The sequence below is a fragment of the Mizuhopecten yessoensis genome, unplaced genomic scaffold (assembly GCF_002113885.1).
Source record: "Mizuhopecten yessoensis strain PY_sf001 unplaced genomic scaffold, ASM211388v2 scaffold11105, whole genome shotgun sequence".
Taxonomy (NCBI): Eukaryota; Metazoa; Mollusca; class Bivalvia; order Pectinida; family Pectinidae; genus Mizuhopecten; species Mizuhopecten yessoensis.
The window spans coordinates 651,570-678,525 of NW_018408882.1; the positions used below are offsets into that span (position 1 = coordinate 651,570).

A 26,956-nucleotide genomic window follows, 5' to 3' on the forward strand; every position below is an offset into this window, starting at 1 on the left:
GGGGGGGGGAACAAGTAATAATCCCTCAAAGTTTGATGAAGATCTGACCAATGGTTTCTGAGAAAAGTGTCAGAAACCTTTAAGGCAGAAAGCGGAAAAGAAGAAGAAGAAGAATAAAAATAATAAGAATCGGAGTAAAAACAGTAAGTCACCAAACTTCGTTTGGGGGACTTAATTACCTTCAAAAGGGCAAATTTTCAATCAAATACTGCACTTCAGACAATATCCAGTCATTTTATTATGAAAATGTGGGTTCATGTCTCTCTTTGTAATGCCACTATCCTAAACTATAGTTGTTGATTGAATTTGAAAGTTCATATTTGCATACCTCATTTATTCCAAATATAACAACTAAGTCAAAATCCCTTAACACCTCTAGTCCTTTGGACTGTCTTTCATATTTCCCTCAGCAGGAGATTTGAATGACTACGTATGTCCTTGTTTCAGTATATTTAGAATCTTTTCTCAGGAGCCCTTTTAGTTTTTTTTGGAAATGTTTATTTTAAATATTCCAAAGTATTACAGGCATATATTATGTATTGTTACATTTATGTGTATACTTTAGCCACTTGAAAAACCGTATTTCCCTTGATTTGAAAGTAATTTAGGTCTTTGTTCAAATACAATTCATTGACAACGTAACACAACCAGAAGACCTATAAAGAAAAGAAGACACAAGATTTGAATAAAATTAATATATAAACATCTTTATTTTTAAAACAAACTACAAAAACAAAAATTCAACTGTTCTGCTGTGAAAACAAATTTGACTTGCCAGGGTAAATTTGTTTAAGAAAAACTAATTGTGTTAATAACAAAATAAACAATTTTGGAATTCTCTGTGATGGCAAAATAACGGAGCACCATAACATTATACATTTATAGCGATACCAGGGAGCACCCATAAAATTCATAGTTTAACTTGAAAAATAACAACATCATGGATTATGTAATGAATAATGACTCTGGAAGATTTGTAACTACCAACCGTCAGTGATGGATGAATGATAATGATATTGGGAGAATGAAAATGACATCCACCTCCAGTTTGGAAAACCATCTATTTTAAGCTGACCTCCGTGAAGTTACAATATCTGCATTTAATTGAAATATGAGTGAAGCTGTGATAATGGACTGGCCATTTAGAATATTTAACTATTTAGAAAAGAAAAAAAATCTGATAATTTTTATCACTAGGATGTGTTATTCTAAGTTCTGAACTAGGGGGAGATAAGCTAGTAGTAAAATACAGTTCGGAAATTCTTCATAAAAACTTAGGGACTGTAGCTATGTGGTAACAATGATATGCAAATTGAATATGATAGGGAGTTATGTAATAAATGCAGTTCAATATTTTTTCTACAAGTTAAAGTGGAACATGTAATTCATATTAAGAAAATAAAAAAAAGTTGTGTTACATTCTATATGTACAGCAAAACGGGCTAACAGATGAATCTCATTTATAGTGAAAACATTTTCAATAGAAAGGAAATATTAACAAACAGTTAAGTTTTTTGGTACCAAAAATATTAATTGAACTCAACGTTAACAGGGACATTTTCATACAAAATACAGTGAACAACCAGTTTGTTTATTTCTAAATGCATCAGTTTTTCGGATACAACCTAGCAGATCCTTTTAAGAACTTGGAATTTTTGTCAAGGCTTTGCAGAAAATGACCTCAGGGTAAATAAGGCTTTGACTAAAAGCTATCTAGTCCACAGATCATAAGGCCTGTCCCTTTCAACTCATTCACCCCTGTAGATTTTAATTGGACTTGCCCAGTCTTTGATTTGGTAAGGTTCAAATATGACTTTAGGGGAAATGGGTTGACGACTCTAATTAGTTAAACTGTGTATAACACATATCACTGGCCCATGTGATCCTGTTAGTATTGTGTAAAACACATACTTTATTCCTGACTGATTGAACCAAAGTTTGAAATAAGATTACAAACAGTAACTTTGAAATCAGTAATTTTCGTGGAGTTTTTAATTTCATTGATTTCGTAATTAATCTTCATTCACAAATTCATAGGTCATTTATTACAAATTCAATATAAAGTAATTCTATGTAAGAGCGGGTAATCGTAATCTATGACTTCATGTACCAACAACAAACTGGTGTTTTGTCGGGAAACCAAATGAAAGGGTCCGACGAATATATCTGATTTCACAGTAAGTGATGGCCAATCAGATTAATATTCAGTGTTCACATACATGAACATCACATACACTTTCCAATACAGAAACTATACCTTTTATACATATAGCATGTTAATTGTCAAGGACGAAATTAAAAAAATAAAATAAAATAAAATAAAAAAAGGATGAGTGTACACTTACACTAGTCCTTCACTCAGGAGCAAGTAAGACTGAGTCGCTGCATTCAGATGAGTGCCAATTACTAGAGCTTTTATACCCAATATTTCTGGTCTGTCATGATTATGATTTACTTGACTGAATTCACCATCCTTTATATCATTATATACAGCTGGTAACTGAATACATCAATTCAATCTACATCAATTTAAACAAGTAACTTCAATATAAAACAATGTCATCAATTAAATCTAGTAAATGTCAAATTCAAGATTCAGGAGAATTGGATTTGTTATAATCAATTTCACAAGCTGTTCTAAACATAGATGTCAGGTAACCCCTCCTCCAGACTTTTTTCCAATTGAATCTCTATTGAATATCAAGTACTGAGTTTAAACAGTCCCCCCACCCTTCATTTTCACATTTGTCTCATTTAACATACAATTTTTTGTTGACAGTGTCCTCTTTCTTATCTTTCTGAATTTGTTTCCTTATCATCCAGATGATCTTCAGCTTCGTCCGATTTTTCCTCTTCCATCTCGGTTTCTGGTTTCACCTCAGTGATGTCTGTTTCGTTCTTTTTCTCTTCTTTCTCCGTTTTTGTCTCTTTATCTTCTGAATTCACTTCTACCTTTTCCTCTGGTTGTATGGTTTCATTTTCTTCGTGATCATCGACATCTGATTTGACCGATTGATCGTCTTCACTTCCTTGACAACTGATGTTGGATGATTCCTGTGATCCAAAATGGCTGCCAGTTTCGTCCGAGTCAAATCCTGAATCACTCTTGCCCACATCTGAGGATTTGTCCGACATAACACTCTCCTTGGAAGGACTTGCTGCCTAAAGATGTGAAAACATGAAATAGATTTAAGATTTGATTTGATTTTTTGAAAATTTGCATATTGGCTATTGAGGGGTGGGATGACATATAAACACCTCTTTTAGCTTTGAACTTATTTGACCTTTCACCTCTAGATAGATTTAAGATAATTTGATATTTGTTTTGTTAACAGAAACATGTCACCTATTGATAGCCAATATGCAACTTTTCTTTTAACTTATTTGACCTTTCACCTCTATATCAGATTTAAGATTTGTTTTGTTAACAAAACCATGTCGCCCATGAATAACCAATATGCAAATTTTATGCAAATTTCCTTTGAACTTATTTGACCTTTCACCTAGAGGTGGAATTACAATGCCCTTAATCCAAATGATGCAGGAATACTTCAGGTTTCATCAAGATGACTAACAGTTTAAAAGTTAAGACAATTTTACTGAAGTTCATGCACTAATTTGATCTTTGAAGGTGGAGTAAAGTTGGCTTGTCAATATTTTACCTCGATACTTACATTCAAGATTGTCCAAGGAGGCGGGGCCTGACCGGGGCATCGCTTCATTGCAAACTTCCATACAAGAAACCCAGAGAGACCGCTACAGCACCACGCCTTCTCCACCTGGTACATACCTATCAAAAGAGTTGGCCTTAGCATACAGCTTACACCTTGGGTTTACATCTATATATCGGATATCATTTCTTTAAAGTACATGATGTTAGGTTAGGAAATTGTTCAAAAATTTAGCAGCAAAAAGTCTTTCAAAATTCTGGATATTAAAAAAAATATACAGCATGAATTTTTGCTTGACAACTCTCATAGCAGGGGCCTGTTCGTTTACATGGAACAATCAGTTTGTCTATTTTTAATTGCAACAGTTTCCGATTTAAAACCTGGCAGACCTGTAAATGTTTATGCAGGCCTTGCTTGCAAGGCTTTGTCAAAGCTCACCTGATACCAGCATCAGATTACTAGGTCCGTTCTTATTTATTAACAAACAACTCTGGTCCAACAGATTAAACTGTTTGGATCGCAAGGAATGGAAGTGGCCCTAGTTTCAATATTACAAATCATCAGATTGATAAGCAGACGTTGTATGCAAAATATATTTGCCATATGTCTATAATGGTTCCTCTGTTGACAAGTACCCACCATCGTATCTGTATCCCTCCTCGGGGGCAAAGGGACTTTTGAGTTTGTATCCTCGGATCACTCGGACAGGGTAATTGCTGGTCACATTGCGACTCAAAGCCAGGTTTCCGCGCGTCAACTCCTGGTCTTTGGACTGAGCGGCAGTCCGCAGATTCTACGAACAGAAAGGTAGAGTATAATGGAAACTTCAAGCTTCAACGATTTATTGATGCCAGTGGCAACTTTAAGACTTTTTATAGAGGTCTGACACATAGTGCACATCATTTGAAGTCAAACCGAAGCTTATCACAGGTACTACACTGGAGATTAGGGCGTCAAAGATATATTGTATCGTGATATTTTCTTGTGTATTGTATCATCTTTTGTTTGTTTGCCTGCATCGGGATACTTTCTTGTGTATTGTATCATCTTTTGTTTGTTTGCCTGTATCAAGATACTTTCTAGTGTATTGTATCATCTTTGGTTTGTTTGCCTGTATCGAGATATTTTCTTGTGTTTTGTATCATCTTTTGTTTGTTTGCTTGTATCAGCGTTTGTTTGTTTGCCTGTATCGGGATATCTTCTTGTGTATTGTATCATCTTTTGTTTGTTTGTCTGTATCGTGATATTTTCTTGTGTATTGTATCATCTTTTGATTGTTTGCCTGTATCGGGGTATTTTCTTGTGTATGGTATCATCTTTTGTTTGTTTGCCTGTTTCGGGATATTTTCTTGTGTATTGTATCATCTTTTGTTTGTTTGCCTGTATCGAGATACTTTCTAGTGTATTGTATCATCTTTGGTTTGTTTGCCTGTATCGAGATATTTTCTTGTGTATTGTATCATCTTTTGTTTGTTTGCCTGTATCATCTTTTGTTTGTTTGCCTGTATCGGGATATTTTCTTGTGTATGGTATCATCTTTTGTTTGTTTGCCGGTATCGGGATATTTTCTTGTGTATTGTATCATCTTTTGTTTGTTTGCCTGTATCGAGATACACTAAGTATCGGGATACACTAAGTATCGGGATATCGGGATACACTAAGTATCGGGATACACTAAGTATCGGGATACACTAACGGTACTGAAGTTCTCCATCAATTTTTACCAAACTCTGCAGAAATCATCGCAGCCCTACTGGAGATCAACGGTCGCTCCATGACCTCACAGCGAAAAACATCTATACATATCCTCGCATCATCCATCGTCAATCTCTAGACAACTCAACTCCATGGATAAATGTATATTGTATTAGAAAATAACAAACATACAATATAACGTGTACGTTGTAGTTTGACTTTCAGAAATATTCTGGGCCAGTAATTAATGGAATGTGTTTTAATCTATTAAATATTTTCACACAAGTTGTATACATAGGACAAGGCTTTTGGTTAGTGCTAATCTAAACTCTTTAAAAAGATACGGTTGGTTTTATTAAGGAAATGTGACATTTTTAAAAGGGCTAAGGACATGACACAGCTGTCATTAATGCTAGTTCTTACCTTAGGGTTGGCTTTAGTTCCCTTCAAGTCTCTTCCTCCTGAAAAGTATTTAAACAGAAAATAAAATATGATCTTTAAATTGTGTTAAAACATCAGAAACTACTGTTTTTATAGATGTCAGATAGATATTCTTTTTCTGGAGCTTGAAAAGCGACATATTTTACAACATGTATATTTCCCCCACTATCAGATCAAAAGAGGGAATATTGTATAACTCCAATGAAATGATACAGTTCAAGACCAAAAAAGTGAAATCTGACCAGAGCCCAGGTAATTCGTTACTGCACTGCACTAAGTCAAATTTTTACAATGACAATCTCTCAACCACCGTTTTTTTTATACGCATGTATATCAGATTTATACAAACAGTAATTCGAAGTTAATTTTTTTGTTTTGCATTTTTTTTTTTTTTTTAAACACTGCACATCCCATCAACAATAACATTAAATGTGTCTTTCTCAACATGTGATTGTTTACATCCTGTCATGTTGGGAGCTGGTGAAAGATGGCGGAGATATTGTATCATCTCATGGTTAAATCACGCTGTCTCTTCCAATTCTAAGATAAAGGGGGCAACAAGATCCCCCCCCCTCCTCTACCACCAGTTCCAGGGCCTATATCATGAAACTGTTCTCATGCTCAAACTCAGATTCTGTGCTCAAACTGACTTACTTGTAACTCGCTTAAATCATGCAAAATCATAACAAAAGGCCCAGAGGGCCTGTATCGCTCATCTGAATATGTTTAAAATAATTGGTATGAAGTAAATATATAGCACTCCATGGTAGGTGCTGTCATATGAAATTTCAGAAAGATCCATCCAATACTTGAGATATAGTGAGAACAAACTTCAAACAGAGCCCCACCCCTAAGCCCCTAGGGGGTCTTACCCATCAATTATACAAAATTGAGTCCTTTTGGCCCAAGGAAGCTCCAGACTAATCCCTTAATCCCTATGGTAGAAGAAGGATTATAAAGGTTTTACCTCTATTTCCCCTATTGGGCCCCGTCCCTCAGGTCCCAGGAAGGCCACACCCACCGTTTATACAAAAATTATACCAAATTGGATCCCCTTCACCCAAGGATGTTCCACACCAAATATGGAACAAATCCTTTCATTCCTACAGAAGAAGGATTTTAAAGAAGAAATTGCTATATTTCCCCTATTTGGCCCCCGCCCCTCAGGCCCCTGGGGGGCCATACCCACCATTTATAAAAAATTGGGTCTTCTCCCCCCAAGGGTGCTCAACACCAAATTTTGTTAAAATCCGCTCAGTGGTTCATGACTAGTAGTGTAAAGTTGACGGACGACAGACGCAAGACGACGGACGCTGCGGTATGGCATAAGCTCACCATGCTCCTTCGGACCAGGTGAGCTAAAACTGTTGTGCATAATATTTAACACGGTATTCTGCTTCTTTTGAAGTTTCTCCAGAATTCCTCTGAATCATAGAACAAATATTAAGTTTAAATGTATAGAATATTCTTATAATGAATCCAAGGGGACCTAGAAAAGTAGTTTTCTGCAAGTGAAAATAAAACAAGAAATTGGGCTCGAGCACAGAATTTGAGAACAGTTTTATGAATACAGGCCCTGACCACACATATTTTTTGCCACATCTGAGCTAACAATCCCTCACTTGTGATGACGAAGGCTACACTCGTCTCCCTGAGGTAGGTGACCCTTACCCTCCTCTTTACTACTTACCTTCCCCAGTATAGGTAAAACCCTCTCCAAGGTCCACGTTGTCGTCGTAACCCCCGGACAGAGCTATCGAGTAAGCTCCATCTGGTCCGGCATGGATCCCGGCTACCGTTGGTCTGAAATCAAGTAAATGGCAATTATTTTGAATTACAGTTTTATTAACGCCTGCCATTTGCAACCATGGATCAACTTGATATTTGATAAAAGAGGTCCATGGGGCCTGAAGATGCTCATCTGTTTTACGTGGCCTTTATTTTCACAAATTTCCTAGCACCATGATGCAGCCAGCTTCTGGCTCTAGGCCATTTGAATTATTCAGATGTCAAAAATTCTTTGGCTTTGTTAGATATCTGTCTTCAACATAATCACAGCAAGTATTATGTGAAAAAGACTTCCAAGGTACCTCCTTTTGGACAGTTAAAAATATCAACCTGGGCTAGACATTAACTTTTAAAGTGCTTGCCTGACGGGCAGGCAAGTTGAAACCAAATTTCACTTTTCCAAATCAACTCTTGACTTGTCCGAAAAAAATGGACGAAAACAAAATACAAATTAACAAGGGTTAGAAAACTGGTATTCATAGGATGAAAATATCATCAGTTATTTTATGAGTATGGTAAATTTGAAAGAGTTTTACTGAATTTCTGATTTGAACTATATGCATGCTGCAGTGCTGTTGCCCCAAAATGATTTTAGTTTTGTATGTGCCATAAAACAGCACCGAACAGGCAAATTGTGCCTTACATTCTGAATCATGACTGCCACTGCAGCTGCCATTAATGACAGATTGGCAGATTTCTTGGAACCGTGTTCATTTTCCGTACAAGATTTACTTGTGCTCATACGTCCTCTACAAGATGTAAGACTTAAAATACCTGTGGACCTACCTGTTCTAAACAACTTACTTTGTGCCTATATGTATACCTGCCCTAAAACACTTACCTGTGTATACCTGCCCTAAAACACTTACCTGCCTATACCTGCCATCAAACACTTACCTGTGAATACCTGCTCTACATGCCTCTATGCGGGTTTCCCACACTGTTCCTATTTCCACATCTGAAAAGAGTTATCCAACTACATTAAATGTAACCGACTAACCGATATAAAATAGAAATCAATTCATGTACAGTGATCAAACTACAATTTATTTTCATGTGTCTTTTATAACTTCATTGCTTAAAAGAATGGGTTCCACAATGTTCAATTTAATTATTTCCAGAAATTCTAGGAGTCCCATCAAAATTCTAGGAGTATAGGACTCGGGACTCGTTTGTTGATTTATTAGTGATGTACATGTATTCAAATATCATTACACTCGAGAACCATATATATTCAATATATAAATACAACAGGGACAGCAAAACAAAAGGAAAGACAACATGATATCCTACAAACTACTGTATTGAATTTTGGGGAGAACTATCTCCCTTAGACCACTAACTGTGTCAACAACCTCGATGTGACATAACGGCTCAGTCTCTCAACACCCCGACTTCAACCAGAACACAGGTGAGGGAATTTCTTCCTCCTTCTAACAGATTTTGGGACCTGAGAGCAGTTCCCTGCTACATGTAGTGATGGTGTGTGACAACACCCACCAAATTTACTTCACTACTAGAACTAAGTCAAAAGTACATCTACGTTTGTTGTCCTTCCCGTTGCTCAAAGACATGTATGTCAGAATGTTGCTTCAAGACCAAAATGAAAATGACCGTAAAACATTGGAGTATTTGTATTCCTGAATTATCATTTTTGCATTTTGCACTGCTGGCGTGAACCCTGATTTCATGTTACTTATGGAATAACTTGCCTTCCACAGCGCCATAAAAGTTGGGCCTATTTTTCGCAACTGGGCGATGATGGTTCTCGGATTCCTCCCACTCTTCTAACTCCTCCTCAAGTTCCTCCTTTGTGGGAACTTCCTGAACACAGTAAAGACAATACATGAGGGTGGGTTGAAGAAGCAAATTAATTGAGAAAAATACCTACAGTAATCTTAATCAATGACTGGTCTTAAATCATTGACCACCAGGCCTAGTATCAGCTGAGGTGTACGAGTTTTAAATGGATGGCCAATTTTGCAGCACATGGCACATGGTATCATGTTCCATGCATGACCTGTACATGTGAAACAGTTAAATAAAGGAAACCTGGTTCAGTGTCGGTGATTTATTTTTATTTTTGCTTAGTTTTACACCCAAAGACAGACTGCATCTTCTAGTAAAAAGCGAGCTTTATCTTCCGAAATGAAGAAATGGAGGGGAGGAACCTAACATATTTGTTTTGTTTATGAACAAAATATAATTTAACAAATATTATTATATATATATACTACCCAGTTATAAATGCAGAATCATAAATAATTAGTGGGAGTATTGTGATTTATCGACTTAAAATTGTTATTAACCATATCATACGTCACGTGCGAGCCTACCTTAAATTAATCATGAACATCCCTGAATGGTTTCAGCAAATCTGTGATACACTGTATTCAACTTAATAAGCCCACTGAGAGTAATAGCTTGATTACCTTTCCTTGAATTCGGGCAGATTTCCTTCTACTGCCTCTCAGGGATCCAGTATTTTCTAGATCTTCTACAATCCTCTTTTTGGCAGGAGGAGCAGAATAATTCACTGGTTTTCTTTTATTAGCTCTGTTAAAGACACCCTTCTTGAGGGAGACCTTTGGCAAACCTTTAAACTGTAAAACAAAGATTATTTCATGTAATGATATCATTAAGTCCGAATTATTCTGACTTTTTATCGACTTTTTTTATATCGGTCTGTTGTCGATTAACGTCAGAACTCCGGCCCTCTATAATATGCGGGAAATAAGCGATCCGCGCCAGGGTCGCTCTTCAAACTGATATTTTTGAAACAAATTGTTCCTTTCACACACATGTCGCACAGAAAAGCCTTTAATACAGCTTAATTGTTAGAATAGATATTATCAAAATACTTGTATATATTATTGTGGAATAAATAATTAGCTATAAATATAGGCCATTAACAATTTTGGCACTTATTTTTCCAAAATTTTCTCACTCTCTTTATAATTTATATTCCCACATAATACATGCACAATCATGACATATTCGCACTGTTCTTCCAGTCGTTGTAAGTCTTCGACTTGTGAGACTGTCCTATATCTTGTTGTCATTGATACTTTATCATGGTATGCGCATATTTGTTGGTGACAAGTTTTTAAAGATAAAAGTTCACACTAACGCTTTTAGTGTTGATTTAAAAGTGAAAGTTCTGTACAATTAAAATTCCTGATACATAGTTGCAGACGTGTAGAAACAATTCACTAACCCTTATGCTGATTATTTCTGAATTATTTATAATTTATATGGATATCTGGATACAGGAAATCAACCATCGTCCAGCCGTCAGTTCGTTTAAAATATTGTATATATTATCAGAGACGTATACTACATGTATTATACGTCTCTGATATTATTGCTTTCTTTTTCGTATATTTTGGCCATTTTTTGGCAAGATAAGTGCCCCGCCCACTAGTTTTAATTCGTATTTGTTGCCGCAACATGCTTATTCTACAATCATCAATGCCCCGATTCGTTTATTAGTTCATGTCACCGTCGTCGTGATATATATTTACCAAAACTGAATGATTATGCAGACTTCCGTTCAAAATGTATCTATTTCGAAAAGTTTCTGATCATGATGGCCCGTTCTAAATTCTGCTTGATTATACTTTAAGAAAATATTAATAACAAATCAACAAATAATAAAACCTACAGGGTTTGCTAATCCGATCTCTGCTAAGATCCTCCTGTTATCTTCTAAATTCTTCTGTCTTAACTTTTCGTACTGTGTTGCCATCTTGAGTTTGTGTTGTGATGAACGCTGTGACCACGCTGTTATTTCCCGCCGTTTGATCACATGACTGCCGCATGACCTTGCAATACTCTCTTCTCTACTATCGGGTAATAAAGTCCGAAAGTGTTACGAATGTTCAAATCATGTGACTTTATTAGATCATGTGACAATACAAGATGGCAGATGTAATCAAAATAGCGGTATTTTTGTTAGTATGCGGCATCTGCAGAACATATGCATATATTCCGAAGTTCCACCGAGGGAGACCAAAGGGTGGAATGTTGGGAAGGCCAATGGTAAAGTCGTTCCATGCGCTTCCTCCTGATATGTGGGTTACACAAAGATTGGACCACTTCAATGATGCTGACACAACGACTTGGCAACAGGTGAAAAACAGCAACTCTGCACGCTATACAAGCATCTGCCTAGTATCGGATCATTTTTTGTTCAAACACTGCATTCGGCAGATTTACGGGATCAATACATGAATTTTTGTGCACATGCTCTTTATTAACCCTTTCTTGTGGTAGCAAGCATAAATACATGCCATTTATAACTTAGTTTCAGTCCAGCAGAACACTCTTACACCCTACTCCAAAAATGTTAGAGGTTTTACACGGCGAAAAACTTTTGACAGGTGCCGCGTCGGCAAAATCATATCCGATAGAAAAAGGCCGACCAGCGGCCTCTCATATTATAGGAGTATCTTACACCCCAAATGCGACAGACCAGATTCTCTCACTTATACTCATACCAAACACTTCATTCCTGTAGACACAATCCTTCTTCCCAAAAACTATCTGTGACTGGAATAAACTGCCCTCTGCTACCGTAGAGTGTATTACAGAGGGCAGTTTATTCCTGTTGCTGTAAGACAACTGACTCCTTCTAACCTTCTATCTGCTTAATATTATTTATTTTTTATCCTGGTTATGTCACTCTCCCATCCTTTTCCTTCACAAATCTCTGATCAACTAGATGAAGTAGGTCAGTATACGGTAGAAGTAGAAGATATAGTAAGAAATCCTAATTACTTCCCCATATATATATATATATGACAAAGACAGCAGTTATATGATTTTTGGCCGTTTTATTGATAATACAACAACATATATGTATACAAAAAGCCCTTTCACCCCGGATCAAACTTTAATTAGTCCATTTGCAAGTCCATTACTCACTGTCATAAATTTGACTGGGGTGAAAGGGCTACACAGAAATTCAGGCAACAATCACTTCCGGCACTATGAGCATATAACATTTACTTCCGGCACTAGCAAGCAACATTCACTTCCGGCACTAAAAGGCAACCTTCACTTCCGGAACAATTAAGCAAGCAGCATTCAATTTATCAAACAGTAGTTAAATATTATATATACACAATTGGTCAAATTCACATTATAGCGAATTAGTAGCAAATAATATCAGTATAGTTTACCAAATCTTGACAAATAATAATGATACAAATATACTGTACATACACAAGCACATCTAGCAACAAATACAAGTGACATGCGATGAATTAGCATAATTTAACATAAATTTAACCGCCAAGCCCCCGGCCCCAAAAAGGAGGACAATATCTACCCGGCTTATCGAAGACCTGTGATTTCCTATTATGATCTTAACTTGGAACAGTGTCATGTGCTGCTTGAAAGGCAATAATGGAATGCTTTACAAAGTTGGCTACCTGCATTTTTTGTTTTAGTGAGTGGTCAAGGTAGACTTTATACGCGTCGCTGGCCCAATCCCCTTGCAATTGTATAAGTTCCCCTGTGACATTTGATTGAAAGGCCCATGTGGCCCCTCCCCGACGAAAACTGTGGGATGAGAAAGGAGCTGGATCCCTACCCGTTTGGACAAGTAACTGTTTCAGAGACTTTTGAAATAAAGAGTACGAAATAGCTTTCGGTGGGTGACCCGGGACGGAAAAGGCTGGGGCAGTTACTGGGGCTGGGACTAAGTCACACATGTTGTAAAAGGCTAGAACCGGACATAAGGTAGAGGATGGAATCCTAACGAGTGGGATTATATGTTTTCGTTTACCAAATTGGTTAGTCTTGGACCATTTCAAACAGATCAATAACATGTCTCCCTTAACTGTGATGTCCTGCCTCAATAAAATTTCCTCTGGTTTAAAAACCCCATTCGTACTTACGATATTGGATTTTCTGATCATTAGATAAAAGGAAAACAAAAAACTGCACCACAGGGTCGCTAGTAAAGGGTCTGAAAAATCTATGAACTTGGAAATTTCCAACAAAATATGTGGTGTGATGGGGGAGGCTCTGTTTGGGCAGTGGGGATGGAGACAGGCTATACCTCTTAAGGCAAGATTGACCTCAAACTGCCGGACTTCTGAATAATCAGTATCAGTTAAAATATGAAGCATTTTCACCCCACTAATGTAGTTACGTATAGAATCAGAACTTTTCAAGCTTCAGCTCAAAAATTGGATATATAAACATATTGTCCGAGTGTTGGCTGGTAAGGCTTCCTGCTGAAATGCCTCGCAAAACAGAAAATAGGCCCGCCATTGTATCTCTACATTTCTGGAAGTGCCTTATGCAAAGGCCGCCTTCATGGAGATTTTTAAATCATCCTCTAACTTCTTAAAGGCTGCCCCTACAATAATAAGGTATGGACTATAAAACTAAAACAAACAATTCTGTACATTTTATGATACACTGTCAAACCTTTCCCCTATCAATTACCATATATGGGAGAATTTAAAGGTATCTTGTTCCAGGGGATGGACTGTGATTTCCATTCCTTTGGTCAGTTCATGGAATTTGTCTCCATGAGATGGGTCCAAATGCCATCTCGAAAGATGATCAGGTATCCTGTTTGATTCACCTTCGATATGACTGGCTCTTAACTCAAACTCATGAATTGCAGCATGAAAACTTATCTCTCGAAGACATGCTTGCATAAAAGGAACCCTAGACTTCCCCGAGTTTATGACCGCCACAGAGGCACTATTGTCACAATTAATGACAATTTTCTTACCTCTGCACTTATGTCCCCATAACTTTGCACATACCACTACTGTGAGTAGTTCCAGGCAGTTAATACTGAGATCCTGCTTAAGGATAAAATCTGGGAACTTGGTATGAAAACTCTGCCCTTTGAAAAAACCACCGCAGCCTGATAAACAGGCATCTGAGGCAAACTCATCGTCTGGCACAGACCATTCCTCTAGACTCATCATAGAGACACCGTTGTAAGATTTTTTTTTCAAGACAAATAAAAAACGATCTTGTCATCTCGGGATCTTAAAAGAGATTGAAGAAAATTTTAATGGACGCTAACTCAAAACCACCTGATAAGACTGACCAATGGGAGCCATATGCAGATGAGAGAGGTGACCCCCACGGACTGGTCAAGCTCGGGCCAGTGAACAGAAATTCCCGAGTCTGTGAACAGATTTCACTCTAGTGTTACACCACCCTATAATTTGTCAACACAACACAAATTATAACATATATATACAGAGTTGTAATTAACCATTTTGGAACAAAATATACACATTTTTTTCCATCTCTATTATTTCTCACAAAAGCACAGGAGCCTGAAAATCTGTCAAAAATAATAATAACAGTAATACAAAAAAAATCCTATAATATGCTACATATTTAAGCATATTATAGTTATGTTTTTGGATTACTGTTATTATTAATTTTTGACAGATTTTCAGACTCCTGTGCAAAAGTCTCGCAAGATATAGTTTTCTTTTCAGAAATGATTTATGAAAGCTATAGTCATGCAACTTCTAAGTGATGAATAACCAAGAGCCTAAGGTCATGATGTTTGGCATTTAACTTGGTGTAAAGTTGTATGAAGTGTGGTTTCTGAATTGATAACCTAGCTAGGCCAATCAGCTTTGAAGATCAGATTAGTAAAATATTAACTTCCAATAATAATCTTTCAATAGATATAGTCAGAAAATCTTCCAATCAAGACTCATAATGTTTTAAGTTATGTTTAGTTCAATTCATTTGACCTTGACCATCTTTGATGATCACTGATGTGAAATGAATGACTTTGAAAGAGTCAAGTAGTTGAAATTCTTCATTACTTTTTTTTTGGCATATATATGTATAACGAATCAACAGGTTTTTTAAGAATACATTTTTTAATCGTTTGTCTATTTCAGAGATACTTTGTTAATGACACATTCTACAAGAAAGGCGGTCCAATATTTGTGATGATTGGCGGGGAAGGAACAGCAGATCCAATTTGGATGGTTGAAGGTGCATGGATCGACTATGCCCAGAAATTCAATGCTTTTTGTCTTCAACTGGAACACAGATTTTATGGGAAAAGTCATCCTACAAAGTAAGGAAATAATTGATAGCAATTACAGACATTATAGTCAAGCTGGTGGAGGGATATATGCTACCTTATTACTCTGACAATCATCTTCTAAACAAATAAGTTTCATGCTAAAAAGCCTATGAAATATACCTTATGAAGTAATTTGAAGAATTATTTCAAACAAATTAAATATGAAAACATTAAAGAACATGATTTATAAATTTGACTCTGGGGGAAAATAATGTCAAGTAGTAGCATTCAGCTTTCATTTTATGTCTATCTTGGGTATCACCAGCACACATGTCTATTTAGTTGAGTCAGGTTCACGTGGAAAAATTAGCTTGTGGGGTGCACAAAAAGGAACACCTCGTCATAAAGGTCAGTTTATGAAAATAACTGACAGCTTTAAAAGTATTTAGACACTTTCTGATAAACTTAAGTCAATAGTTCATTAAAATATTCATTTGAACAAAAACATTTCTGTGTTAAGAAATGTGATAGGATATTGATGTTGATGTACCATACCATTTCCTGAGATATTTTTTCATTCTTTTTTGTCTATTGAGTTATGAGTAAAATATAAGAGGTATGCAGACTAAACATGTTCAAATTGCTTAAAAGTACATGAAATTTTATTAAGAATAAATACCATTTATTTGTGCTGTAAAATGAAAATGCTGCATCATATATATGAAAAGGGTTCCATTTTGGGTACCCTCAAGTTGCTTGTATGCATGTTTGTGACTGACCTGTTGGTGTTTCAGTGATATGGGAACAGGTAACATGATATTCCTGAGCAGTGAACAGGCCCTGGCTGACTTGGCCTATTTTATTACTTATGCCAGACAGAAGTTTGGATTACAAGAAAACAAACTGATCACATTTGGAGGGTCTTATCCAGGTATGTAACATGTAGCATTGTCAAAGGATAATTTCCCTTCTGGAGTTTGGAAGCCAGGTACCGGGTTCAAACCTTGCATTTCTCTGCCCCTGTTACAAAGGTAAAGGGCTGGGAGACTGTCAGCAGAACCGATACTATCGGGTTGATTTAAAGAAAAAGAAAACAAATTTAAAATAATTGTTGTGGAAACCATTATTGAAGAATTCTATTATTCTTTTAAGACCAAAAAAATGTATTGATTTATCATGATCAACGGAGGTAAGGATCAGGGATATGTAATTCGGTTCGGGTGATGCATAGGCTAGTAGACGATATGCAAGAGCTAATAAAAATTATATTTTCTTGAAAGTATAAGTCAGATAAGAAGAATTTTTCAAAAAGATGCAATCATACACCTGATTGACCCGTAAAGCTGCTTTAATCCTAAGCTGAATCAATGGCTGGACTCTTTGCAGTAACATAAAGACCAACAATACAGTTATAATTTTATACTTTATACAAATTTTCACCCAGTCAAACAGTGTTAATTTCGCCCTTCACAGTTTACTACTATGTGTATTATGTAGTTTACTTGTGTTCGCTGTAATGATAAATTCGTCCTTATTAAATTGAGTGAAAATTAAACTGTAGCAAAAATAAAGTACATGTTTTTGAAAGAGAAATAAAGAGATATACTAAATTTTAAAACACATTCAAGACATTAATTTATGTATTTGCAGAGTTTGTCCCTGTACTGCTAGATTACAAAAGCTTAAAAAATGAAATAAAAAAATAATTATGTTTCCACCACAACTTTCAATCTTAAAGACAATTGACTGTTGTGAGCAAGTACTACTTAAAACATGAATTACCTGTTATGTTGCTTATAATGTCTTCTAGGTTCCCTGTCAGCCTGGTTCAGATTGAAGTACCCACACTTAGTAGACGGTGCCGTCGCCTCCAGCGCCCCAATTAGAGCCGTGCTCAACTTTTATGGTAAGTTTCCGATGGTAACTGTAGGGAATTTTAATACAAAAACTTGATTTGAACGATTTTTCAACAGGACTTCAAGTTGCAAAACTACCAATAAGTATATTATACTTTTATTTATGCATCTCATTAAATATTCATGTTTGCATTTGAAACATGCACTCTCCTCATAAGTCAAGAACAAATTATTCGTGAGATATGAAGGACTTATTTTTGTACAGGAGTCAACTATACAGTCTTGATCCTGATCTGTGCCTGTCATTTTTATTTCAAGTTCAGCTGGTTGAAAGGCTTCAAATGGCATTTTTTGGCAGGTTTAGTGGCATATACATATAAGAGGGCTACAGGCTTCTGTTTTTGACAAATGGTTTACAAGCCAAACCGATGAAGCGAGACAGTAACACCCTCTGAGTTTTGACCTAAAATAAATCTGGATATCCACAAATCCGCATATTAAAATCTACTAAAACTATACATTTTTCCAAAGTTGAATATCATGTAGATTTCATTCAATAAAAGAATCTGTCAACAATTACACGTTTAAATTACTCAGAAGCACTGTATTTATCCAGACCAGTTTATTGGTAGGGATTACAATTGTATGAAACACTTGCTAATTGGCTGATTTAGTTGTGCGAGTCCTTAACTCAAATCATGAATTGATGTAATGCTATTATAATTTGTTAAATTACCATGTCATAATTTTCCAAAATTCCATTGCAATATTTGAAGGAATTTTAAATGAACTTGTGTTAATATTTATAATAATGTTTGACAATGATTTTTGTTTTTTTTATTTCGTGTAGAATACCTGGGTGTAGTGACCAATGCCTTGGCAACATCCGGTCAAACTTGTAATAAAAACGTGGCCGCCGCTACGGATAGTCTACAGAACAAACTACAGTCTGACGTCGGCCGAAAGTCACTCAAAACTATGTTTAAGTAAGTCTGTTTCTCTAGCTTAACATTCTCTCTTGTTTTACGTAGGAAACTTGTATGTGAAACCTAACACTATTAACTCTACATTTGGAAGGTGTGTCAAGACAAAAAAGAACAAGAAAATTTGTGGAGTTTATATTCCCCACCCCTTTGCAAAAGAAAATGCCATTAAAATAATTCCATTTAATTACCATTTATTCAAGTGCCATTATTATTTGCAATGGTTTGACTGGGGCAAAATATGAACGACGGGGAATAAGACCAGGTGTTCCAGAAGGGTAAGTGTCACCAATAAGATAAGAGAAAGGATCAAACTTACATAGAACTGATGAATATCTAACAATGAAGGGCACAAAGACCTTTCAGGGATCTATAGCATGTTTGATGACCTTGCCAAATGTTTATGTTACTATTTCACCTGGAGTAACCAGATTAAGTGCACAAGTATATCTTGGGATGGCGTAGTGTCTTGCACACAAAGTAGGTCACTGTGACCTATGATTTGACCTCTGACCTCAACCTTTGAACAAAATTTGGCTGGGGTATATTTTCAAAACTATTTCACCTGGAGTAACTAGATTTTGCATGCAAGTATGTCTTGAATGGTGGAGTGAGGATTAAAGAAGTTTGACACTGTGACCTATATCCTGAGATAGATGTACAGCATGGTAAATAAAGAAATCATTACCGGTGGGGGACTGTGGATTGCCTTGCAACTGTTAGCCTTGTTTTCTATATATAATCTGTAAGATAACCTAGATATTGGTAGTTTCCTATTTGTCCTCATGTGTTAAAAAAAACCACCTTGTTTCTATGTGTTATAAACCTTGTTTCCCCTTTGCCAGCATGTGTGATGACCTTGACCTCAGCGACCCTGACTACCAGTTAGATGTTGCCAGTCTGGTGAGCAGTCTGGTGGGCAACTTTGAGGGCGTTGTCCAGTATAATAAAGACAACAGAGCATTTGAGGTAAATGTTTTAACTCATTTGCCCCTGAAATTTCATAATGAACTATTCCAACCTTTGAATTGGAAGAGTTCAAATGTGTCTTCAGGGATGAATTTTGTTTGTTTGTAGTGTACAATATTTATTTATATGTTGCAATGCTCATGTATAAGGGATGCAAGGATATTGAAATACTGTATACTAGCTGTCAAATTTTCGCCATTCGACATTAAAATCCATTTTCGCCCGACATTAAATTCACACTTCTAATTTAATTTCTATGCATATTATGTTGTTTACTAATGCTCGCTGTAATGATAAATGCGCCCTCATTATAGGGGCGAAAAGGACAATTATTAGACTACAGCGAAAATGTCCTGGTATACAGTAATAACGAAGTTCTTTTCTGCAGTTTTATACAAAAAATGTTATGAAAAATGCAAAAGAATATAATAAAAAATAAAAGTAAGATAAGATCTAAAATCAGAATCATTGTCGTTTTTAATTGTCACTATTTTGGAAAAGAAATGTCCCTCTTTTTCACTCAAAATCACTTTTAAGTCATGTTCCCCCAAGCTTCCAAAAACATAACAGGTATAAGAATCTATCATTCCCAGGGGGTGTAAGATAGGAAATTCCACCCAAGGGGTTTTCAAATTGGGTGAGACTTGCCAAGGTTTCGCAACATTTTGAAATCCCAAGGGTGGAATTTCCCTTTCTTACACGCCTGGACATGTAGTTTTGTTAGCTTAATGGATATGGTGCCACCTATTTGTGTTTAGGGTGCTGTGGGGACTAACATAACAGTGGACACACTCTGTGGGGTGATGGACGACGTGTCTGTAGGGGACCCTCTAGACAGATACGCCAAAGTCAACAAGATGATCCTTGCTGCATACTCAGAAAAATGTCTGGACTTTAAGTACAGAGCCATGATAAAAGATCTCCAGATGACTTCCTGGAACAGCAGTGCTGGGGAAGGAGGTAGGTCTGGTGGTGGACAGACGGCCATCTTTAATCGTAATGTGGCGGATTCAAATTGTACATAGAATTATTGTCGCCTTCTAGCTTTGTGCAAGAGGGAATTTCCCTTTAGCTCAGTGGTAGAGCCTCTTGCTAGGAAGTCTTGGATCAAGGGTTAGATCCCCAGTGGAAGCAGACCCTCAAGTTAACCAGGGCCAATTTGTTGAAATCTTTTAATAGGTTTTCTTAAAATACCAGGAATCTTAGATAATAATATTTTGCCTGCAGCTTTATTCTGTCCATTTAAATATATCTGACCTGGGTCCACTTTTAAGGTTACAACTGTGAGAGAAAAATACCCGTTGAGCGATGCAGGCCCATTGGGCCTCATGTTGAATGGAATAATGACCGAATATGTTCTTTGTTTGTATTGGGAACACATGTACATTGTTGTGATGTATTTGTAATCACAACTTAACACAAAAAACACTTACTGCAAATACTAAATATACATATTTTTATCAAATATCAGTAGATGACATATGCCTTTTAGTAAGTGACACTGTATTTACTGTGAAATAACTAATGTTTGTTGGGTTTTTAATTTTGTTGATTTCGTGGGAAATCATCATCCATGAATTCATAGGTCCAAGAAATAGCTATAATTTTGACACAAAGCATTTCTCCATGTGAGTGTGAGCCGTGAGGATACTCGTAATCCACGAATTTATGTACCAACAAAATCGTAGTTTTTCAGGAAACCATGAAATTTGGGCCCTACAAAAATATCTGATTTCACAGTAAAATCAGTTTCGTCTCACTCCAATCCATGATCCATGTTAATCATATGTTCTATGTATTCCAGGTCGGCAGTGGACATACCAGACATGTACAGAATTTGCTTTCTTCCAGTCTTCCGACTTGAGTAACAAAACTCAACCTTTTGGCAGCTTCTTCCCCTTAAAGTAAGCAAGAGATATCAATTGGAAAAAAGCAACTTCATATTTTTATTATTTTTTTAAATTGCGTACCATTTCAAATGTTTAGTAGGTAATTTTCAGAATGCAGCAAACATTTGGTTCCATTGAACAACACTTTTCCAGACATGATCAGGGGATAGGGAAGCCTTTAGAATTTACAATACATAGGTGTTGGAATATAACAAGTTATTTATATCAGTGAAGTGTTTCTCAAGAAAATAGAATAACTGTGGTTTTACGGGGAGAGGCAAACCTTCCAACAAATATGTATAAACAGTACAAATGTTTCTTCATTTAGATACAGTAATGCTTCAGAAGGATTTTAAATATGTTAGATTGGTATGGGACGGACGTATGTTGTTCCACCCTGGAGTACTCTAAGTCTTGTTAGTCAGATTTGACAAGATAATGAAATATTTGGTACTTTTCATTACAAGTGGAATCCCAACATCATGTTGGACTAGGCAGAATGATTGAATATGCAGTCTTGAGTCAGATTAGACATGTTTTAACTGTATTTTCCTTATTAATATTTTCTTCACTAATCGCTTGTTAAGATATTTTTTTTTTTTTTTTTATATAGCTTTTCAATACAGCAATGTATTGACATCTTCGGGGCCAAATTTGACCGTGACCTCATTCAGGGTGGGGTCAACCGAACAAACACAAATTACGGAGGAGAATTCATCAAGGTCACAAAGGTCGCATTTCCAAATGGATCGATTGACCCCTGGCATGCTCTTGGCATCATCGACGATTCTGTGGCCGGGTCTACAGCTGTCTATATTGACGGTAAGTTTCTGTAAAAGTTGCACAAAGTGATATATATGTTTATATTTCACTGAAGATTATAATCATTTTTATCCAAAACAACAAAATATATCAAATGGACAGACACGCTAGTATATTAATAAAATCTTGCAATCTGTATTCTTTAATTTGAAACCTTTGGAGGAGAAGGTGTGATATCTTATCATTAAGATTGAGGAAAAGTCTTTCTTAGAATCATAATTTTAGGTTTTGGGGTCATATAGAGGGGTCACATTCTGTAAAGATTTGCAGTGTTAATATAAATTGGACATTTGTCATTTAAATCTATGATATTTCTGAATGGACATGGTGAATTCAGTTTATACAAGTATCAGTGGTGTTTATTTCAGACAGAATCTGTCTTGTTCAGTTTATACAGGTATCAGTGTTGTTTATTTCAGACAGAATCTGTCTTGTTCAGTTTATACAGGTATCAGTGGTGTTTATTTCAGACAGAATCTGTCTTGTTCAGTTTAGACAGGTTCACATCACTAAGATTGTACCTGGTTTTGGGGTCATTTCACCATATTGACTCCAACAGGAGTTTTTAACTTTTTAATTATACTGACGAGATCCTCAACTCAAACAGTGTGTCAATACATACCAACGTCTCCCTGAGACAAATTCTTAATTGACAATCATTGTGGTGTTGCAAGCTGTGAACAAATGGTGCCTCGGCATTTATAATGTCATCAAAGTGAAGATCTCTTTTGATTTTGACATTGGAGTCATAAACATTGCAGATCAAATACCTATTACAAAATTGGGTCATGGACTAAAATTGGCCAATCACAACATTAGATTCTCATTGGATAATACATGGGGAATGAAGGGAGATAATTCTAACGACAACATTGTTCATTTGTTATCCTTCCAGGAACAGCCCATTGTGCTAACATGTACCCTGCCACAGACTCCGATCCTGCTGAACTAACCAAGGCCAGACAGGTGATCGCAGGACTTATCTCAGCATGGATCTCCTAATAGTCATCAAGGGCCTGTCCAACAGCTCAAATCTTCTCCCAGATTGCACTGCAGTATCCATATAATTCAAGTGCCATGATCAAAGAGAATTTCAAAAACTTCATTCCAAAGAAAGATGTATTTATATGTACAAATATACATTTATAAAATAGATGTGTTAAAAATAACAAAAAAAAATGGCTATAAATATTGGTCATTATTTGTTATTTATTCAAAGCTATGTGATTAATTCTGTATTATATATATACATGTAGAGACATGCTGCATTTAACATTTTTGTGCTTATTTTGGTATGTATAATTACAAAAACCAGTGCTTAGGTTAACTGGAGGTAGAGTCGTCTCACTTTATTAGACATTTAGACAGACTCCAAAATGTACAGACTAAGCAAATATTTTCAGGTTAGCCTTGAGCTGGTGTGATTGACGTCGGCTTTGTCTTCCTCTTCCGGTCGCGTTGGGGGCAAGTTGTTGCTAAGCGACTAGTGTTTTCATGTCAAACAGAGGTAGGATAAGGCAACGTTTGGCCAAGGAGTCATGTCTCAAATACTAGAATTAAAATTTAGTACTTGTAGGATAGCTGGCTCCTTCTCTCTCTCCCATCATTCCCTTCAATCCCTTAATTCTCTATACATACTATGTCCCTCAACTCATTTTCCTACCTTTTCTTCGTCTACTGGATAACAGAACTACTCGGTAATGAAGCAGACATAAAACCACCCACCCACCCAAACAAACAAACAAACAAACAAAGATCCTGTTTACATTCATTACTGAACAACTGAAATATTAAGTTAAATGTTCAACTGTGATTGTAAAAGTTTAATCAGCTTAAACATTGTATAGATTTTCAAAATTAATTTGTTTTAATTTTGTGAAATTATTCACTCTTATCCAATGTTGTTTAACACCCGTTGATTTTGAATTGTGTATTGAAGATTTACTGTGTCAAATGTATACTTTTCATGAGGGGGATTTTTTTTCAAACAAATAAATAATGAAGAAAGAATGTTTTGTTGATAGAAAAGTCACCAAACATTCAAAAGGATGTTTTTGTGACTGAAATACAATATTATGTTCTTCCAAATGTGTATAGAAAATGATGTATAAAATGATCTCCTTTGTATGTGTGAATGTAACAAGTCTACATTACATCGTACTGTGAAACAGGACATTATTAAATGAGAGAATGAGATTAATATTTGGCAAGAAATATGTATCTAATTACTGTGAAATCCCTAATAACAAGGTTGGGTTATTACCTTACTATCTAACTACATTTCTTTCCGACGACTACACTCACAGCAGGCTTTGTTGAATCGACAGTTTATTTGTGTTTTACGTCCTATTAATAGCTATGCTCATTTGAGGATGTGCCAGGTTTAGGTGGTGGAGGAGAAACCACTGACCTACGGCCAGTACCTGGCGACAGCCCCACGTAGGCCCCGAACCTGCGACCTAGTGGTGGAGGGCTATTTCATTGATTTTGTGGATAATATTTATCCACTTATTCATGGGTCCACCAAGTAGTTACAAGTCGATATAAAGCAATACTTCGAGCAAGTAGGTACTCATAATCAACGAATTCATGGGCCCACAACATGGTGTTTTGTTTGGGAAAGCACAAAATTTTGGCCCCACGAAAATATCTGATTTCACAGTAAGATGAATTATCATGTTTATTAGTGTGAATGAAATCAAAACCATGCAATCATTTTTCAATAAAAAGATGGTATTTTTTGTCCTTTGTTTTATATATTAAATGAGTCGGACAAATATTTCTTCAATATGTTGTGAAAAAACTACAGATGTAGTAGGGTACCAAAAAAAACACCTGTCCACATACGCTTAATACATGACCTTCTCAAGTCACCTGGTCTCCTGTGAGTGTCTTGCCTTGAGTCAGTATATGGATGGTGCAGTGGACAACACTTGCCTTTCACCAAGGCGACCTGGGTTTGACTCCCCAATCTGACGTGAAAAGGTATGGGGTCACATGCCCGACTACTGGATTTTTTCCGGGTACTCGGGTTTCCTCCCACATTATGCCCCCCCTTGTGTGCTAACATCTTATTTCATTACAATCAGGTAGTTTACATATCATCACTATACACATGTACATACTAGTGTTTACCTGATGTTGGCTATGTTTACACTACACTATTGAAATGCCTGATACACAATATGGAAATGACAACCCAAAAATACAACAAGAAAAACATGTAATAAAAAAAGTTTCATTTTTACAAAATGTATGTACTAAACATGTCACAACGTTTCAAGACCGACTAGTCCCTTTGTTAATCTATGACTGAGTGATCAAAACTTGATATTACTTATTTCCAAACCTATGAGTCTTATTTAAGAATAACTTGTGATAGGAATGGTGAAGAGACCTTAAGGGCACGGTTCTATTCCTAAAATACCTGATAATACCCCTGTCTTGTTTAAACTATATATATTTTATTCTTAAAGAAGTAGTATTGAAAAGAAAGCTTCATAATTTCAAATGCTTTAAAATTTTCTATTGTGGATTAATTTTGGATACCTCAATTAGTAAAGCAAAAAGGCTCCTTTGGGTGGACATGCTGGCAGTACTGTCTCCATCCATAATGCTTGGCATCACAGGATCATTGACCTGGGCCAAAATGAATAAACGCATGTTGGGTGATTGTGCCCATTGATGATTATATCTGGTTTGTCAAAAGAGTTCTATATTAAATACAAATATTCTGTCAGGATGTCTACAGGGTCTGGCCTCACCCTTGGGCACGTAGACCCCGAGTTATGACTTTGAATTAGTTCCCCATCTCATAACCTTATATAAAATTACTTGACATGAAGGGACAGCCATCATGCTACCAGAATCGGCCTTGTGGTCTGTTCCCACCCTTAGATAGTTAGTCCCTTGGTCATAACATGGAAGTATTTAAGATTCCCTCCCTATTACAATATACACAATTGCTAAACATAAACATTTGGATACACAAACATGTATACTACAAGGATTTGCTCAAGGGACTGTCCCTAAAAATCGTAATGCCATGCATGGGTGCTTAAATATCCAGGTGAGCGATTACAGGTCTCCGGGGCCTCTTGATATCGACTATATCAACAATTAACTTTTTAGACTTCTGCTAAGGATATGTGTAAAACGATTACAAGTGTTCCAAAAGAGGTTAAAGCAGGTATTTGTACCAAAAAAGGGCGATACAATAAACGCGGGGCAGGCACAAATAATGCAGTCAAATTTTAGCAAAAGTGTACAGGTCAGTGATCGGTGAAGGTATTCGATGCGTCCTTTAACCTTTAACCTTTAACGCCGTTTGTTTCGGTAAGATTTTACCTTCGTACTACCTATTACGAGTTTAATGTACTAACGTGGACTGTTTTACTTGTGAGCAATACCGAACTTAAGGACTTTGTACTATTTGCACAAATGCTGCGTTTTAGTATTGGGGGTTGTCACTTTGTGGCACAACAAAACTCCGAGCCGAGCACGAACGCGTTCGATTGGCACGGTGAATTCGGATTCTTATTCGATATTTTTTTTAAAGAATATTGCTTGAAAGATAGAAATACCGTGTTCTTTATGTACAAAATTTCTGTTTTTAACTTCATTGGATCACTTGTTATCATTTGACCAATTTCTTTATCAGAAGTCTAAAAAGAAAGGAAAACATTACTGCAAGGTATCATTTCAACTCTTTTTGGGCGTAGATAATTAGATACCACAAGTTGATTATTTTACAGGAGGGGAAAGATGGAAGGGGCGGTATACAAATCGGAAATAGAAGCAGATATACATG

The 26,956-nt window shown here is 36.3% G+C and overlaps 2 protein-coding genes across 2 annotated transcripts; one reads left to right on the forward strand and one right to left on the reverse strand.

Moving 5' to 3' along the window:
• Positions 1–755: 755 nt before the first annotated feature.
• On the reverse strand, positions 756–11,392 carry LOC110465914 (E3 ubiquitin-protein ligase UHRF1-like). Its single transcript, XM_021522079.1, has 9 exons — positions 11,260–11,392; positions 10,028–10,198; positions 9,308–9,419; positions 8,493–8,553; positions 7,498–7,610; positions 5,790–5,827; positions 4,311–4,464; positions 3,675–3,790; positions 756–3,162 (listed from the first exon to the last, which is right to left on the reverse strand). The coding sequence occupies exons 1-9, from the start codon at positions 11,341–11,343 to the stop codon at positions 2,791–2,793; spliced, it is 1,221 nt and encodes a 406-aa protein (XP_021377754.1). The 5' UTR covers positions 11,344–11,392; the 3' UTR covers positions 756–2,790.
• An 80-nt stretch (positions 11,393–11,472) lies between these two features.
• Positions 11,473–23,340, forward strand: LOC110465912 (putative serine protease K12H4.7). Its single transcript, XM_021522071.1, has 10 exons — positions 11,473–11,726; positions 15,497–15,678; positions 16,422–16,558; positions 17,438–17,533; positions 18,334–18,469; positions 19,312–19,435; positions 20,194–20,395; positions 21,240–21,339; positions 21,938–22,146; positions 23,042–23,340. Exons 1-10 carry the CDS (start codon positions 11,517–11,519, stop codon positions 23,146–23,148), a joined length of 1,503 nt encoding a protein of 500 aa, XP_021377746.1. The 5' UTR covers positions 11,473–11,516; the 3' UTR covers positions 23,149–23,340.
• The last annotated feature ends 3,616 nt before the right edge of the window (positions 23,341–26,956 follow it).

What these genes read in the sequence shown, in the direction of transcription:
- LOC110465914 (XM_021522079.1), bottom strand. Translation starts at nt 11,343, where the DNA reads ATGGCAACACAGTACGAAAAGTTAAGACAGAAGAATTTAGAAGATAAC. An exon ending in CTGCCCGAATTCAAGGAAAG is followed by an intron (nt 9,420 to 10,027) that starts GTAATCAAGCTA and finishes TACTGTGTTCAG; the next exon opens with GAAGTTCCCACAAAGGAGGA. An exon ending in CTCCTTGGACAATCTTGAAT is followed by an intron (nt 3,163 to 3,674) that starts GTAAGTATCGAG and finishes TCACATCTTTAG; the next exon opens with GCAGCAAGTCCTTCCAAGGA.
- LOC110465912 (XM_021522071.1), top strand. Translation starts at nt 11,517, where the DNA reads ATGGCAGATGTAATCAAAATAGCGGTATTTTTGTTAGTATGCGGCATC. An exon ending in AGCCGTGCTCAACTTTTATG is followed by an intron (nt 17,534 to 18,333) that starts GTAAGTTTCCGA and finishes TATTTCGTGTAG; the next exon opens with AATACCTGGGTGTAGTGACC. An exon ending in CAGCAGTGCTGGGGAAGGAG is followed by an intron (nt 20,396 to 21,239) that starts GTAGGTCTGGTG and finishes TATGTATTCCAG; the next exon opens with GTCGGCAGTGGACATACCAG.